The 17,031-nt window shown below is 38.1% G+C and overlaps 1 protein-coding gene across 2 annotated transcripts; it reads left to right on the top strand.

Annotated features, from left to right (window-relative positions):
• The first annotated feature begins 26 nt into the window (after positions 1 to 26).
• On the top strand, positions 27 to 4,613 carry LOC134317158 (zinc finger MYM-type protein 1-like). 2 transcript variants are annotated; one of them, XM_062997889.1, is made up of 3 exons: positions 106 to 135; positions 1,545 to 1,889; positions 2,327 to 4,613. In XM_062997889.1, exons 2-3 carry the CDS (start codon positions 1,547 to 1,549, stop codon positions 4,486 to 4,488), a joined length of 2,505 nt encoding a protein of 834 aa, XP_062853959.1. In that variant the 5' UTR covers positions 106 to 135; positions 1,545 to 1,546; the 3' UTR covers positions 4,489 to 4,613. The 2 variants fall into 2 exon arrangements, with proteins under 2 accessions (XP_062853960.1, XP_062853959.1); XM_062997890.1 differs by lacking the exon at positions 1,545 to 1,889 and having other exon boundaries at positions 27 to 135.
• The last annotated feature ends 12,418 nt before the right edge of the window (positions 4,614 to 17,031 follow it).

Genomic DNA, 17,031 nt, shown 5'->3' with positions numbered 1-17,031 from the left:
TTTACGAGCGCGAATCTCCAATGTCCGACTGCAGTGAACGCTGCACGAGATAACGTCAGAGAGGCGCGGTGCGTCAGATTGGCGCGAAGCGAGGGAGCCAGGAGTCGCGAGGAAAGGAGACACGGGAGGAAAGAGGTAAAAACTGAGTAACTGTCTATCAAGAAATTAAATTATAATTAAAGCACAGTGCTAGTATAGTTGCGATGCTGATTTTGAGATGATAAAAATCAGGTTGAAGAACGTTATTTCGCTAACTATACACAGACATCCCAAGTTGCAAAAACTAATTTCAGTGAGGTACCCCCGGACCTCGACCCCGACCCCCCAAGCCCCCCAAAAAAAAGCTAAAAAAGCCTCTGCACACATGAAAGTATATGGGTGATAACAGAACTTTTAGGAGCTGCTAACTGAGCTACTAAGCTAACTGTTCGCGTCACAAACACATTAATGTGTACTGTAGTGCACTAGATTGTGTGAAAGATAATAGATTTATGTTCCCTACATAGTGCACTAGATTGTATAGCAGATCACGGATTTATGTTCCCTACATAGTGCACTAGATAGTGTATTAGATAACGCATTCATGTTCACTACATAGTGCACTAGAAAGTATAACTAGATAATGATTTGTGTTCCTTACATAGTGCACTAGATAGTGTATTACATAATTAATTATGTTCCCTACATAGTGCACTAGATTGTATATCAGATAGCGGATTTATGTTCCCTACTTAGTGCACTAGACAGTATATTAGACAATTGATTTATGTTCCCTACACAGTGCGCTAGATTGTGTATTATAAAACGGATAGTTCCGGTCCTAAAATCTGATTGGCTGAGCCGCGCTCTAAGCCGTTGTAAAATCCCCGATAAACGCACACCTAGGACCACCTTACATCATTCCATATTAATACGCCACTGAATAGAAAAAGTTAATGTTATTTTCGCCCTCATGTTGCCTAGCAACACTGTTAATCGAACTATTTTGCGTCGCGGAAGAATGCTTTATTGTAAGTTTATACACAATAAATACATTTATGAATTAAACATTGTTGTATTTATTGTATTTTATGTTGACCGCCGTTTTATAAAAGCAATAAGCCACTCGAGACCGTGCGTTACTGCTATGATTTTAGCACGGGAAAGAAGTTTTAGGCACTCTGCTTCGCGTCGTGCCAAAACGTCATCCCCGTGCTAAAATCACAGTAACGCACGGCCTCTCGTGGCTTATTGCTTTATCAGATAACGGATTTAATACGCGATCGGGGAAAAAAGTTTGTCGCCTGCATGCACGTGTGTGTTTGTGTGTGCGTGCTCTTGGCCGCTCGTTCTGGATTCCGGGAGATTTTATCTGACTTGCGGGCATCAGGGAGCCGCTATGTATATACGGGAGACTCCCGGAACTTCCAGGAGACTTGGGATGTCTGTTAACATGTAATGTTAGCTAGGTCTGACGTTAGTTCTGTGTAAAGTAGGCTATAAAAGCTAATATTGATTCAACGTCTGTCAAGGAAAACATTGTAAAGTTACTTTGAATCTTACAGAAATGAAGAGGAAGGGTAGCATACATAGTTTTTTCTCACCAAAGAGAGAGGTGACAGAAATAGAAAATGAACAACTGAGCAAGGTAAACAGTAAAGATGAGGTGGAAGGAGAGAGAGAAGAGAAGGATAAGGTGGAAGGAGAGAGAGGAGGGCAACAGAAACGTGACAGAGATAGAATAGGCCAAGGCAACCAGGGACAGGAGGAGGTAGGAGAACACCATAGCGGTGAAGATATGGAGGAGGGAGAAAGCGAGAGACAAGATAACACACAGGGCTCAGACAGTGAAAGGGAAAGGAGAGTGCCTGAGCCATCACCAACGATCTCCAGTCGAGTTGGTCCACATGGTATGGAAATTGTTGCTGCATAGTTTACTAAGTTACATATGAATAAGAACAACAAATGACAAAAACGGACATTTTGCTGTAAGGTGTATTTAAGAGACATTGCTTAGACTTCTTCAAATAAATATAAATATTCATGTTTGCTTAAATATGAATAATTGGGGAAACTTGTAAGTGTGAAAGTGTGATGAGATGGGGACAGAGTTTTAATATTTTGTGTACAATGTATTTTAGATCTATTGCTAAGGTTAAATTCCAAAATTACACAAATAAACCTAAAAATACTCTCCAGGCAAAAATGTTAGTGTGTGCTAACACAGTCTGATAGTTATAACTAATCAATGACAGTTCCAAATTGATTATGTTTTTACTAGTTGTTATATTGTATTATTAGTTCAGATGTAATGCAGTTTGAATCTTTCCTCCCCTCCATCTTCTAGACGTATCCAAGTCCAGGTGTGAGGTGCCAGTGCAGCCAATGCGAGAGAGTTTCCCTAAGACCCTTCAGGGAGGAGCCAGGAGAAGCTTCCGTAGCGACTGGTACAAATCTCATCCCTGGTTAGAATACTCGCAATCCAAAGATGCAGCTTACTGTTTTGCTTGTAGGCATTTTTCCCTCCCCGATGCTCCAAGGACTGTTTTCACCTCATTCGAGGGTTATCGTAACTGGAAAAAGGCTACAATGAAAGACAGTGGTTTCTGTTCTCATGCCAGATCTGAAGGCCATGTAAATGCAATGTTTGCATGGACAGAGAACAAGAAAATTATGGATAAAAATACCTCAATGTTTGGACTAATGGATGAGCAAAAAAAGAAGCAGGTGGCTGAAAATCAATACTACATTAAAACATTAGCTGAAATTTTAGTTCTAACAGCCACAGAAAACATAGCACAGCGGGGTCACAGGGAGTCTCTCGACTCAGAAAAAAAGGGTGTTTTTCTGTCTATGTTAGACTTGCTGGGTAACCATAACCCCATCATTAAAAAAAGACTTGAACAACAAGTTAAAAATGCAAAATACACCAGTAAAACAATACAGAATGAAATACTTGAGTGCTTGGCTGCAATGGTCAAAGAGGAAATCATCCAGGAAGTTAAAACGAGCAAGCAGTTTTCAGTTATTGTTGATGAAACTAAAGATGTTAAGAAAAAAGAGCAAATATCATTTGTTCTGAGATATTTTTACAACGGTGTGGTTCATGAGAGTTTTCTGGAGTTTGAAGTGGCAGAACACCTGGATGCTGCCAGCTTAAGTGACAAGATTATATGCTTCCTTGAGAAGCATGGGCTGGAGTACAAGAAAAACCTTGTAGGCCAGGGCTATGATGGCGCGGCAGTGATGCGCGGGGCACATGCAGGTGTTCAAGCAAAAATAAAAGAAGTAGCCAAACATGCCTTCTATGTTCACTGTAGTGCACACTGCTTGAACTTAGTTATAGTAGACGCTGTAAAAAGTGTGGCAGATGCAGGAAACTTCTTCTCATTATTGGAACGACTGTATGTATTCATGTCTGGGTCTTATGTACATAACAAATGGCTGGAAGTGCAGCGGGAGATGTTTGATGGTGCACCAAGGGAACTCCAACAGCTAAGTGATACACGTTGGGCCTGTAGGCACATAGCATGTCGCAATGTTATGGACAGGTTGCCTGCAATAGTACAGGTGCTTGAAGAGATCGCATCTGAGAACCATCCACAAAGAGCTGTTGAAGCAAGAGGGATATTGGCTCAAATTGATCTGAATTTTGCTGGATCTCTTGTTCTGTTCAAAAAGGTCCTGAGTGACTCCAAATTTTTATCAGACATGCTCCAGTCTAAAACAGTGGACTATGCCAAGGCTGTTGAACTTATTGAAGCACTTAAAGAGACACTGATCCAGTACCGTAGTCAAGCGTCTTTTGAGGAAATGTGGAGTGAAACACTAGATTTATGTCAGCGAAGTAACATTGATACAACTCAGCGAAAACCAAAGAGGCCAAGACAGACAGCAAAGGTGCTTCAGGATACTGTCATCCACTCCACCTTGGGACAGCATGTAGTTCCAGATAGCAAACACACCTTTTGTGTCTCTGTGTACTATCCAGTTCTGGATAACATGATTGGAGAAATAGGAAGAAGATTTTCTAACACAAATTGTAAAATTATGCAGGGTGTCCAGGCACTAAATCCGTCAAGTCCAACTTTTTTGAGGGAGGAGGCTGTTCTGTTATTGGCTGAAGCTTATGATTCAAATATTGAGGATCTCAAACACGAGTTACATCAGACAAAAAGAGTACTAGACAGAAAAAAGGGGGAAAAGGAGAGTCCTACCACTTTAATGGAGTTCACTCAGTTTTTGGACCCATACCAGGATGTTTTTTATGAGTTGTTCAGGTTGTGTAAAATAGCAGTTGTTTTACCTGTGAGCAGTGCATCCTGTGAACGAAGTTTTTCATCTCTCAGGCTCATAAAGACTTATTTGCGGTCTACTATGACAGAAAAGAGACTATCAAGTTTGGCTGTACTCAGCATTGAATCAAAACGCACAAAAGCATTAGACCTAGATAAATTTGTTAAGCGTTTTGCTGAGCAAAATGGAAATCGCCGCATTCAGCTGTTATAGTGTTGTTGTTATTGTTGTTGTTTTTAATGTCTCTTTCGTATATACAGTATAAATCTGTTCAAGCTACTAAGGGACAAATGGGGAGAATGTGTGTTTCGAGTAAAAAATAAAAGCAATGTCCAGTACCTTGTTTGAGTGCCATGACCCATTTATTTCCACAGTGTATTTATGCTCACCTTAGTACAGCTCAGTCCATAGATCTTCATGGGTACGTTTTTCTTTGGATAGTTTCTTCTTGTACAAATGCTGGCTGCAACGCTGCCACTCTGACCCTTTTGAAGTGTGTACATACTATTTCTCATCAAACTGTGATTAAATTCAGTATAAATACGTCTGCCATATGTTGCCACCCCTCAAAAATTCCTGCCCCCCTCTCGCCACCCCATGAATATTTTTCTAGATCCGCCCCTGCAGATATGAGTACCTAATGAAGTGCTTAAGGTGCTTAGTGTAAACACATTATTGAAATGCTTCAGTTATACATTCATGTCGTTCTAGCTGACGTCTAATTTATTAAAAATAAACATAAAATGTAGAAACATTTAATAGACCCTTTCACAGAAAATTCAACACGATGGTTTAAAATTTAATGAAGATTAATTATGAATAAAATGTGAAAGCAAATTAACTTAAATTAAAGCAAATTAAATGAATGCAGAATTTAAAAAGTCCTGAAAATTCCTGCAAACCTTGAACATTATCTATGAAATTCTTTTTAAATAATGAAAAGAGTTTATTTCTTTACTTTAACCCAACATCAAGCATAAACCTGCAAAATAATCTTTTAATAAAAATACTTTATTGAAAGGACGGTGCAAAAAACTAAGCAAAAAGTGTATTCATATGGATTTAATTCACTGTTTAAGGAACGCTCAGCTCAGTTTAGTGCTCAGATCACTTTATATTTTCTTTCTGATTGATATTGACATTCACTTGATGTGTTTCTAATGACATTTAAATTCACCAAGCACATGCACTGATCCACAGTCCAAATCTTTCAGTTATTCTTGTATAATTGATCTTCATGTAATGATCATTGTTTGTATTTAACCATTTGAAAACCTTATTTTTATGTAATACATGTATTAAAATGTATTACATTTTACTGTAAAGCACTCTTGTGCCAGAGTTGTAGTTCTAAGGTATGATCTTGGTCTGTCTTGATCATTTGCTCTTCAGTCTCAATTTTGTCCCAATCTGGTCTTGGTTGTGACCAAAAGTAGCAATTAAAAAAAATAATAAAAAATAAGTATGAGAAAACATAACAAGTTACTGTATTTCTCTTCATTTAAAGAAACTGAACAACACTCATTTGTTCCAGTTTATGTTTATTGTGAGTGTTTTTTTTACTATTTATTTATGTATCTATTTAAAATTTACACACAATTTCATTTCATTTTATACTCAGAAGTAAAAAAGTTGACCCAAGAATTTGGTAGCGTTTGAACTTTCTTGCATAGCAGTTGTTGGAATAACAGCGTCTGGGCATTTACAGTAAGAAATAATAAACTTTTTCATGATTGTGCTTTATTTTGACCTATTCTTCTTAGCAAATTGTTTTTTTAAATCCTGCTGCTCTTTAAGTGTTGACATATCTCTTGGCAGTCTTCATGACCAGTTTTTTTTCTTGTCTTTATACTAATTTTAGAGGTACTTTTACTTTTGTGCCATACTTTTATCACTTGTTGATGGTTCTGTTCAAAGACAATGACTTTTGCGGCAGGATGCAACTAAAAATGCAAGTAAAAAAATTTAGCAAAACTGATGTTTTGTATTAAACAATAAAAAATAATGTTTAAATGTTATGAAGTAGATTATTATTTAGTTTGCTAAAACTGGAGCTTCCCTTGTTATAAAAAATAGTTGAGACATTGTGATGTGCAGTCGAATTATCCAGTTGTCACATTACTATGAAAAACACTGTTTTATCTCCCTAAATGCCCTATTAGCTTTAGGTAATTAAGACAACATTAACAAGCATTTGCACACACAGCATGAATGGTGTATCATTCTATTGCCATTGAGTTTGCTCTGAAAGCTATTTTTTCCACACAACCAAAATGGATTATTTTGCAGTGTGTTATTTTTCAGGTAAACAGAGGATACTGTAATACAGTTGCAATCATTTAAGAGATCCCTAACAAACAATGGAATAGGAGTTGACTTGAATCCAGCAAAACATTAACAAAATGGACTGAGAAAGCATTTTTAATCTGTTTTATCATTCATTGAAAATACCTTAAAAAACATATGCTGCATTAGAAGTGCAATGATTGAAAAAAAACCAAAATAAACTGCAGCATATTGTATGTATTCTTTTCTTTTTCTTTTATTATTTTATTGTAAAATGTTTCACTTCTTTTTGTACACTTCACAGATGTGGAAAAAATCTGACGTCATTTATCTTGGTTTCATTTTTTTCACAAGAAAACCTGCCATTTTATGAAGAAGGAACGGCTGGTGCACCTCTCAATGTTTTGTTCTAGTATTGCCACTATCATAACCAGATGTTGTTTGCCATACATTACTGGAGCTTTCAGAAGGGCTGTGGTCATTGGCCAAATAAGACCAAAACAGAGCTTTTTGGCAACAAACAATAAAGTGGAGAGGGAGGTTGGTGCAGACACAAAGACAGTAATGCAGAAAAGTACCTCATTCCCACTGACAGCATGGTGAAGGATCAGTGATGTTGTGGGACTGTTTTTATTATAAACTCCATCAAGTACTAGTGGATAGTAAATCAAATCTTGACTGACTGAGCCAGAAAGATTAAACTGGCCCGTTGTTATATCAGCCAGCAGGATAGGGATTGAAAGCACATCTCAAAATCAACATAAGAATTGTTTTGCCAGGGCAGTTCCAGTCCTATGTCCTAAATATAGACATAGAGAACATTGAGAACATTATGAACGAGCTGAGGAGGAATGTCCACAAGCCTGGATCAAGGATTATGAGGAATCCGGAGTGATTCTGAATGAAGAAATGGTATCAAATTCTTAGCCATGTTTTTCTATTTTTATTAGTCATTTAAGAAGAAGACTCTAAACTGTTATCTTATCAAAAAGCTGCTTAAAGTGCTAAATGAAGGTAGGGGGCAATAATTGGGGCAAACAATTTAGCAAAAAGTTATGAATAACTGAAAAATCATAAATCATAAAAGTTCATTAAATAAGCTGTATGTTCTTACAGCACGTTTTATGAAGTTTTGTAAAGTGTTACAGGTTTTGTGAAGAGGATTTTCGCATTAATACAGTGTAGTAATGTATTGTGCTGTGACTGAAAATCACATGTGTTTGGTTGTTTGGATTTGTAATATTGTTCCGATGTCTGATTAACATTAAACACATGCTGCATTATTTTTAAATTAGTACAATGAAACCTAAATATTATATGGGCAAAATTAATCAATAAAGTATGTAAGGGGCAGTTTTAAATTGTTAATTTAAATAATTTCCATTTTTAATGTCATCAACTAAATACTGGTGTTTATTGTCCATTCAGCTTATTATTTGGTTCTTGTGCATCCATAAAGAACATTTAACAGATACAGCAATATTAATTATTTTAACAGCCTGATATTTTTAAACCTAAAATATCTTTACAACTTCACACAGCACAAACTTAACAGTTTTAAATGCTAAATACAAGATATTTAAAGAATGTTAACATTATATTCAATTAGACTCTGTTTCCACACATGATTTTAACAAACTACAACATAAATACTGTAGCATCATTCAACTTAGTCTTGTTTATTCACAGAATTGAACCTAAAATAAAATGAACAAAGTGCAGTGTAATTGTCAGTGTACTGAAAATAAAAGGAAAGACATTAGACATTTCTGACAAGAACAACAAAAACATATATAAATATAATGCTTATTTAATCATGTTCACCCATTAAGAACAATTAACAAATGCAGCATAAACAGGATAAAATTTTGTCGTCCTCATAATTACACAATTTCTTCACGTTTGACCACACAGTTTATGCAGTATTAGTTAGTTCTGTGTTGTGTCTTGAAGGTCTGTGTTGTTGTATGTAGCACCTGTAGGTCCTGGAGGGATGTTGTTACATTTTACTGTACACACTGTATATGGTTGAAAAGACAATAAACACTCACTTGACTTGACTTAATTAGTCAGGCTTTGTATCCACTGAACCTAAATTAATAATTCTTGCAACCTAATATATTAAATTATGAATCCTGTTTTTACTACTTTTTATAGCACACACTTTTTACTTTACACTGTTTATTGCCAGTGTGTTGGTTTATTATACTGTATCTGTCAGAAGAACTCCAATTGCACTATAGAGCTGTGTTACTGAAATTCCCTTACACAGATGTTACAGTAACAAACCTGTATGTTACTTTTTACCTCTAACCCAACAGTTTATGTTTCCAGAACTACAATAACTGCAGCCTTTATCTGGTCATTTTTATTTTAACTTAGATTTACTCTACATTATAAGCATTATAAGTTTCCTAAAATCTTTACATATTGGTTTAGTCAAAGAATCAGTAGCGTCTAGCAAACTCCATGCTTATATTTGTGGTTAGTACTTATTCTGACATGCCTTTCAGAACGTTTGTTGGCATGCAGGTGATAATAATTCTAGAGATTTGGTAACCATAAAATACTACGAACACACAGCTAGCTTCTCTGACAGTCCTTTTTAGTGTGTGTGTGTGTGTGTGTGTGTGTGTGTGTGTGTAATGTTCTTAAGTTGCTTTTTTTTTTAAAACAAAAAACACAATAGTTTCAAAGTTTTAAACTTCAAAGTTTTTCCCCCTCAAAAAAATGAATAGTAATCTAACTATTAATATGTTAGATATCAAGCATATAGTCACTTTTTTAATACTAGACAGTTTTAATACTAGAGCAGTCTATCCAACTTCTGTTTACTTTCAGAAGGTGAATGGAAACCGGAGCACCAAAATGTCAAACTTCACACAGCTCTCACAGTGACTGAAAGCGAGTACTGAACCCAGTTACCTATTTTTTCAGTGTAATATTTTTAATACCAGGCATATAGCACATAGTTCCACAAAACCAAAAATATTTTTTCAGTCTGACATTTTAAAACCTTAAATGCAGTATACTGCATATAGCACATACTTGCCATGTTTAAAACTAAAAAGTTAACTGCAAAAACAACATAATTAAAGATTTCCAATAAGAAATTCAATTGCAATTCACTTCTTAATACTTGTAATTCAACAAAAAAAAACATTTAATTTTAGCCGTAGTAAACAGCCCAGGGTCTTGAGCTCTGAGAGCAACAGGTCAAGAATCTAAAAGCAGAAAGGCTTTGTATTTATAGGAACGTCATGTATCCTGTACCACCAAGACAGAAAGAACATGGTGAAACTCAGAAGTTACAGCACGTTATGTTAGTTATCTTCCCCAGGGCCACATCAACTGAGTAATGCTTATCCAGCAACAATAAAAATAGAGATGTCAATTTACTGTTAGGTTCTATCTTTTGATTCTACCAGCCTACTGTAAAATCTTTTCTTTTTACAATAACCCACTCTCTTTTCTAATAATATATAATTTATAAGTAATAAATTTGATATATAACTAATTTATAAATAAATAAAAAATCATTTGAAAAATAAAATGGTTTTAGTAAAGCAATTAAAGATATTGATATACACCGATCAGCCATAACATTAAAACCACCTCCTTGTTTCTACACTCACTGTCCATTTTATCAGCTTCATTTACCATATAGAAGCACTTTGTAGTTCTACAATTACTGACTGTAGTCCATCTGTTTCTCTGCATACTTTGTTAGCCCCCTTTCATGCTGTTCTTCAATGGTCATGACTAGTACAGTGTAGGTATTATTTAGGTGGTGGATCATTCTCAGCACTGCAGTGACACTGACATGGTGGTGGTGTGTTAGTGTGTGTTGTGCTGGTATGAGCGGATAAGACACAGCAATGCTGCTGGAGTTTTTAAACACCTAACTGTCACCGCTGGACTGAGAATAGTCCACCAACCAAAAATATCCAGCCAACAGCGCCCCGTGGGCAGCGTCCTGTGACCACTGATGAAGGTCTAGAAGATGACCAACTCAAACAGCAGCAATAGATGAGTGATCGTCTCTGACTTTACATCTACAAGGTGGACCAACTAGGTAGGAGTGTCTAATAGAGTGGACAGTGAGTGGACACGGTATTTAAAAACTCCAGCAGCGCTGCTGTGTCTGATCCACTCATACCAGCACAACTCACACTAACACACCACCACCATGTCCTTGTCACTGCAGTGCTGAGAATAATCCACCACCTAAATAATACCTGCAATAATACCATCTAGAGAAACAGATGGACTACAGTCAGTAGTTGTAGAACTACAAAGTGCTTCTATATGGTAAGTGGAGCTAATAAAAATTGGAGAAAAATGCTAAATTTAGCATGAGTGGTCTTTGACTTTAGGCTCCCACTTTTTTAAAGTTTAGCTTAGCTTATAACATGAAATGCTAAACCCTATGCTAATTGCTAAGCTAATGCTAATTGCTAGCAGCTATTAAAACTAACCTAAACAAAGAGAACACAGAAAGTACTCCCTAAACTAGAAACAAGAATACAAAGAATACTAAGAATACAAAGGAATACTAAGAAAGACAGGGGAGACAAGTGCATGAAAACTAGGAGCACAAATGGCAAGGAGCAAGGATCAAGGGACAAGGAGCACGAAGCGAGGAGCACATGGAAAAGGGGAACAAGTAACAGCAATCAACAATGATCTATCAAAGAACACTAAACACAAGTGGTACTATATACACAGATAACCAAGGACATATAGGCAGCAGTTGATTAATATGAACCAAGGGACAAATCAGAAAGAAGGGGTAGTGTCAAAGGGGACTTTTGCTCAGTAACAAGAGACACCATTTATGCTGGTGTTCTGTCGGCCATGCTTGCAATGGCCATTGCGTGGGAAGTTAGGCTATGCAGTCTTGTAGTCCATATCCAGATACTGGCTTGAATAAATAGTAAAAAAAGACCCACAATTAGAAAGCCTACAGATTTCTCCAGAGGCCATAGCAATCACATCAGAATGACAAAAAAAAATCCCAGTGATTTGCAGAATGACCTGATGGAGGCTGGGACAAATGTGTAAGTGGCAACTAACTATAAGATGATCACTGAACAACCAGAGACTTCATGACCAGACTTCAGGACAAGTGTATCTCCTGAACAAGGAGCACAGGAATTGTCTGCTGAATAAATATGAAAGAAATAGACCCACAGATTTCTGGGACACAGTTTTACAGAGTAAAAAACTAAAACTGGAATTGTTCGGCCATATGGTGTCGTGGTCTATCTGGCTCAAGAAATGGGAGGCTTAGACGCGTCTTAACATTAGGGGCCAGTGGGCATGGCCCTATTAAACGTTGCTGTGGAACAGTGCACGGAATGAGCAATAATTCAGTGTAACAAGTAATGTATATATGGGTTTTTGCCCAGAAGAATGCTTTCCTTACATACAAGTATTAAGGTGGGTTAGTGATATTGTGGGGATGTTTTTCTGCTGCAGAAACTGGCTATCTTGACTGAATGACTGGCGTCATGGATTTACAGGATACACCAACACATTCTGAGAAGGATTGTTATGTCTTCTGTGGTGAAACTGAACCATAATTGTAATTTGACTTTTCAAAACAACAATCCCAAGAACTTTCAAGTCAACCAAAGCTTGGTTAAAAAATCCTGAATCCTGGAATATCCTGAAGTGTTCTCATTCTCCAGGTTTAAACCCCTTATAAAATCTTTGGTGTGATTTTAGTAGTTGCGGCACAAAAGCAATCAATCAATCAATCTATATATATACATATATAGACACAAAAGTATATATATATAAAATTTATTTATTTATTACAATGTTACCATCATGTTTTACACACTTTGGTTACATTCATGACAGAAATGGTAGTAGACAGTGAGTGGACACGGTATTTAAAAACTCCAGCAGTGCTGCTGTGTCTGATCCACTCATACTAGCACAACACACACTAACACACACACCATCACCATGTCAGTGTCACTGCAGTGCTGAGAACCATCCACCACCTAAATAATACCTGCTCTGTGGTGGTCCTGTGGGGGTCCTGACCATTAAAGAACAGGGTGAAAGCAGGCTAAAAAAGTATGTAGAGAAATAGATGGACTACAGTCAGTAATTGTAGAACTACAAAGTGCTTCTATATGGTAAGTGGAGCTGATAAAATGGACAGTGAGTGTAGAAACAAGGAGGTGGTTTTAATGTTATGGCCGATCGGTGTAAGTTGCTCTAGATAAGTTGCTGTAAATAGAAATATTTTTAGGTAAAATCAGCCATAACATACAGTGGGGTCAAAAAGTATTTAGTCAGCCACCGATTCTAAGTTCTCCTACTTAGAAAGATGAGAGAGGTCTGTAATTTTCATCATAGGTACACTTCAACTATGAGAGACAAAATGAGAAAAAAAATCCAGGAAATCACATTGTAGGATTTTTAAAGAGTTTATTTGTAAATTATGGTGGAAAATAAGTATTTGGTCACCCACAAACAAGCAAGATTTCTGGCTTTCACAGACCTGTAACTTCTTCTTTAAGAAGCTATTCTGTCTTCCACTCGTTACCTGTATTAATGGCACCTGTTTGACCTCGTTATCTGTATAAAAGACACCTGTCCACAGCCTCAAACAGTCAGACTCCAAACTCAACCATGGCCAAGACCAAAGAGCTGTCGAAGGACACCAGGAAGAAAATTGTAGACCTGCACCAGGCTGGGAAGAGTGAATCTACAATAGGCAAGCAGGTTGGTGTGAATAAATCAACTGTGGGAGCAATTGTAAAAAAATGGAAGACATACAAGACCATTGATAATCTCCCTCGATCTGGGGCCCCATGCAAGAACTCATCCCGTGGGGTCAAAATGATCATGAGAACGGTGAGCAAAAATCCCAGAATTACACGGAGGGACCTGATAAATAACCTGCAGAGAGCTGGGACCAAAGTAACAAAGGCTACCATCAGTAACACACTACGCCGAGAGGGACTCAAATCCTCAAATCCAGGCATGTCCCCCTGCTTAAGCCAGTACATGTCCAGGCCCGTCTGAAGTTTGCCAGAGAGCATATGGATGATCCAGAAGAGGATTGGGAGAATATCATGTGGTCAGATGAAACCAAAATGGAACTTTTTGGTAAAAACTCAACTCGTCATGTTTGGAGGAAGAAGAATGCTGAGTTGCATCCCAAGAACACCATACCTACTGTGAAGCATGGGGGTGGAAACATCATGCTTTGGGGCTGTTTTTCTGCAAAGGGGACAGGACGACTGATCCGTGTTAAGGGAAGAATGAATGGGGCCATGTATCGTGAGATTTTAAGCCAAAACCTCCTTCCATCAGTGAGAGCATTGAAGATGGAACGTGGCTGGGTCTTCCAGCATGACAATGATCCCAAACACACCGCTCGGGCAACGAAGGAGTGGCTCCGTAAAAAGCATTTCAAGGTCCTGGAGTGGCCTAGCCAGTCTCCAGACCTCAACCCCATAGAAAATTTGTGGAGTCCGTGTTGCCCAGCGACAGCCCCAAAACATCACTGCTCTAGAGGAGATCTGCATGGAGGAATGGGCCAAAATACCAGCTACAGTGTGTGCAAACCTGGTGAAGACTTACAGGAAACGTTTGACCTCTGTCATTGCCAACAAAGGTTATGTTACAAAGTATTGAGTTGAACTTTTGTTATTGACCAAATACTTATTTTCCACCATAATTTACAAATAAATTCTTTTAATATCCTACAATGTGATTTCCTGGATTTTTTTTTTCTGATTTTGTCTCTCATAGTTGAAGTGTACCTATGATGAAAATTACAGACATCTCTCATCTTTCTAAGTAGGAGAACCTGTACAATCAGTGGCTGACTAAATACTTTTTGGCCCCACTGTATATATACAGTGTATCACAAAAGTGAGTACACCCCTCACATTTCTGCAAATATTTCATTATATCTTTTCATGGGACAACACTATAGACATGAAACTTGGATATAATTTAGAGTAGTCAGTGTACAGCTTGTATAGCAGTGTAGATTCACTGTCTTCTGAAAATAACTCAACACACAGCCATTAATGTCTAAATAGCTGGCAACATAAGTGAGTACACCCCACAGTGAACATGTCCAAATTGTGCCCAAATGTGTCGTTGTCCCTCCCTGGTGTCATGTGTCAAGGTCCCAGGTGTAAATGGGGAGCAGGGCTGTTAAATTTGGTGTTTTGGGTACAATTCTCTCATACTGGCCACTGGATATTCAACATGGCACCTCATGGCAAAGAACTCTCTGAGGATGTGAGAAATAGAATTGTTGCTCTCCACAAAGATGGCCTGGGCTATAAGAAGATTGCTAACACCCTGAAACTGAGCTACAGCATGGTGGCCAAGGTCATACAGCGGTTTTCCAGGACAGGTTCCACTCGGAACAGGCTTCGCCAGGGTCGACCAAAGAAGTTGAGTCCACGTGTTCGGCGTCATATCCAGAGGTTGGCTTTAAAAAATAGACACATGAGTGCTGCCAGCATTGCTGCAGAGGTTGAAGACGTGGGAGGTCAGCCTGTCAGTGCTCAGACCATACGCCGCACACTGCATCAACTCGGTCTGCATGGTCGTCATCCCAGAAGGAAGCTGACGCACAAGAAAGCCCGCAAACAGTTTGCTGAAGACAAGCAGTCCAAGAACATGGATTACTGGAATGCCCTGTGGTCTGACGAGACCAAGATAAACTTGTTTGGCTCAGATGGTGTCCAGCATGTGTGGCGGCGCCCTGGTGAGAAGTACCAAGACAACTGTATAATGCCTACAGTCAAGCATGGTGGTGGTAGCATCATGGTCTTGGGCTGCATGAGTGTTGCTGGCACTGGGGAGCTGCGGTTCATTGAGGGAAACATGAATTCCAACATGTACTGTGACATTCTGAAACAGAGCATGATCCCCTCCCTTCGAAAACTCATGGCAGTTTTCCAACAGGATAACGACCCCAAACACAACCTCCAAGATGACAACTGCCTTGCTGAGGAAGCTGAAGGTAAAGGTGATGGACTAAACCCAATTGAGCACCTGTGGCGCATCCTCAAGTGCAGGGGTGGGCAATTAAATAAGAAACTCGGACTGTTGTGGAGGGCCGGACCAATAAGGTGAACTTAATTCTGCTCAATATTAATTTTATATTTTTATTTACATTTACATTACATTTTCAGCATTTAGCAGATGCATTTATCCAAAGCGATTTACAATACAGTTACAGTATACAGTCTGAGCAATTAAGGGTTATGGGACTTGCTCAAGGGCCCAACAGCAGCAACCTGGCAGTGGTGGGGCTTGAACCAGCAACCTTCTGATTACTAGTCCAGTACCTTAACCACTAGGCTACAACTGTCCACTCTTTATGAAAAGCAGTGAATTGTACAGTTCTAATAAGCTGTTAATGTTTTGATGTTACATTTAGAAAATTAGAAGTAGGCAGAGTAAAAACATCAACATTATTTTACTATTTAAACAAACAAACGCAAAAACAAATGTGAACAAAATGTGCAGGTTTTTAAACTTTACACTATTTTGTTTTGAGTCTAATTACCTCATTTGTTTTTCAGTCCTTTGTTATTGTTTAATATTATTTTTAAAATCACAGAGCTGGTCCTTACTGCTTCAGTTCTGGACGTGTTAAACTTTATAAAACAGTCTTTGTTGCTTTTGCAGTTTAGATAGAGAAGCTTCAGGTGTGACGCTCCACATCGTTCATATGCTTGTATTTCTGTTTAGTACCATAACAGCGATTTAGAGCCTAAATTCTGATCCTTAACCAGCGTTACATCTGACTTTAGTAAATAAACAATTCAGAAGTTCATGTCTTGTTAAAAACTCCACCGTCAGCTGATACACTCGCGCACACACGCATACGCAAATCGAAACGTACGGATATTTAAAGACACAGCGCTCTCGTCAACGTTATATTGCATGTTTGATGTACATTTATTTACATCTAATTTTTAATTGCCACGAACCTCACGCCCAGGTCTGCTCAAGTGGAAGGTGGAGGAGTTCAAGGTGTCTAACATCCACCAGCTCCGTGATGTCATCATGGAGGAGTGGAAGAGGATTCCAGTAGCAACCTGTGCAGCTCTGGTGAATTCCATGCCCAGGAGGGTTAAGGCAGTGCTGGATAATAATGGTGGTCACACAAAATATTGACACTTTGGGCACAATTTGGACATGTTCACTGTGGGGTGTACTCACTTATGTTGCCAGCCATTTAGACATTAATGGCTGTGTGTTGAGTTATTTTCAGAAGACAGTAAATCTACACTGCTATACAAGTTGTACACTGACTACTCTAAGTTATATCCAAGTTTTATTTCTATAGTGTTGTCCCATGAAAAGATATAATAAAATATTTGCAGAAATGTGAGGGGTGTACTCACTTTTGTGATACACTGTATATGTTAGGCTGATGTGTGTGTGTGTGTGTGTGTGTGTGTGTGTATA

This window comes from Trichomycterus rosablanca, chromosome 6 (genome assembly GCF_030014385.1).
Source record: "Trichomycterus rosablanca isolate fTriRos1 chromosome 6, fTriRos1.hap1, whole genome shotgun sequence".
In the NCBI taxonomy this organism is placed as follows: domain Eukaryota; kingdom Metazoa; phylum Chordata; class Actinopteri; order Siluriformes; family Trichomycteridae; genus Trichomycterus; species Trichomycterus rosablanca.
The sequence above is the reverse complement of the archived record's forward strand: the minus strand, read 5'-3'. Positions and strand labels throughout refer to the sequence as shown.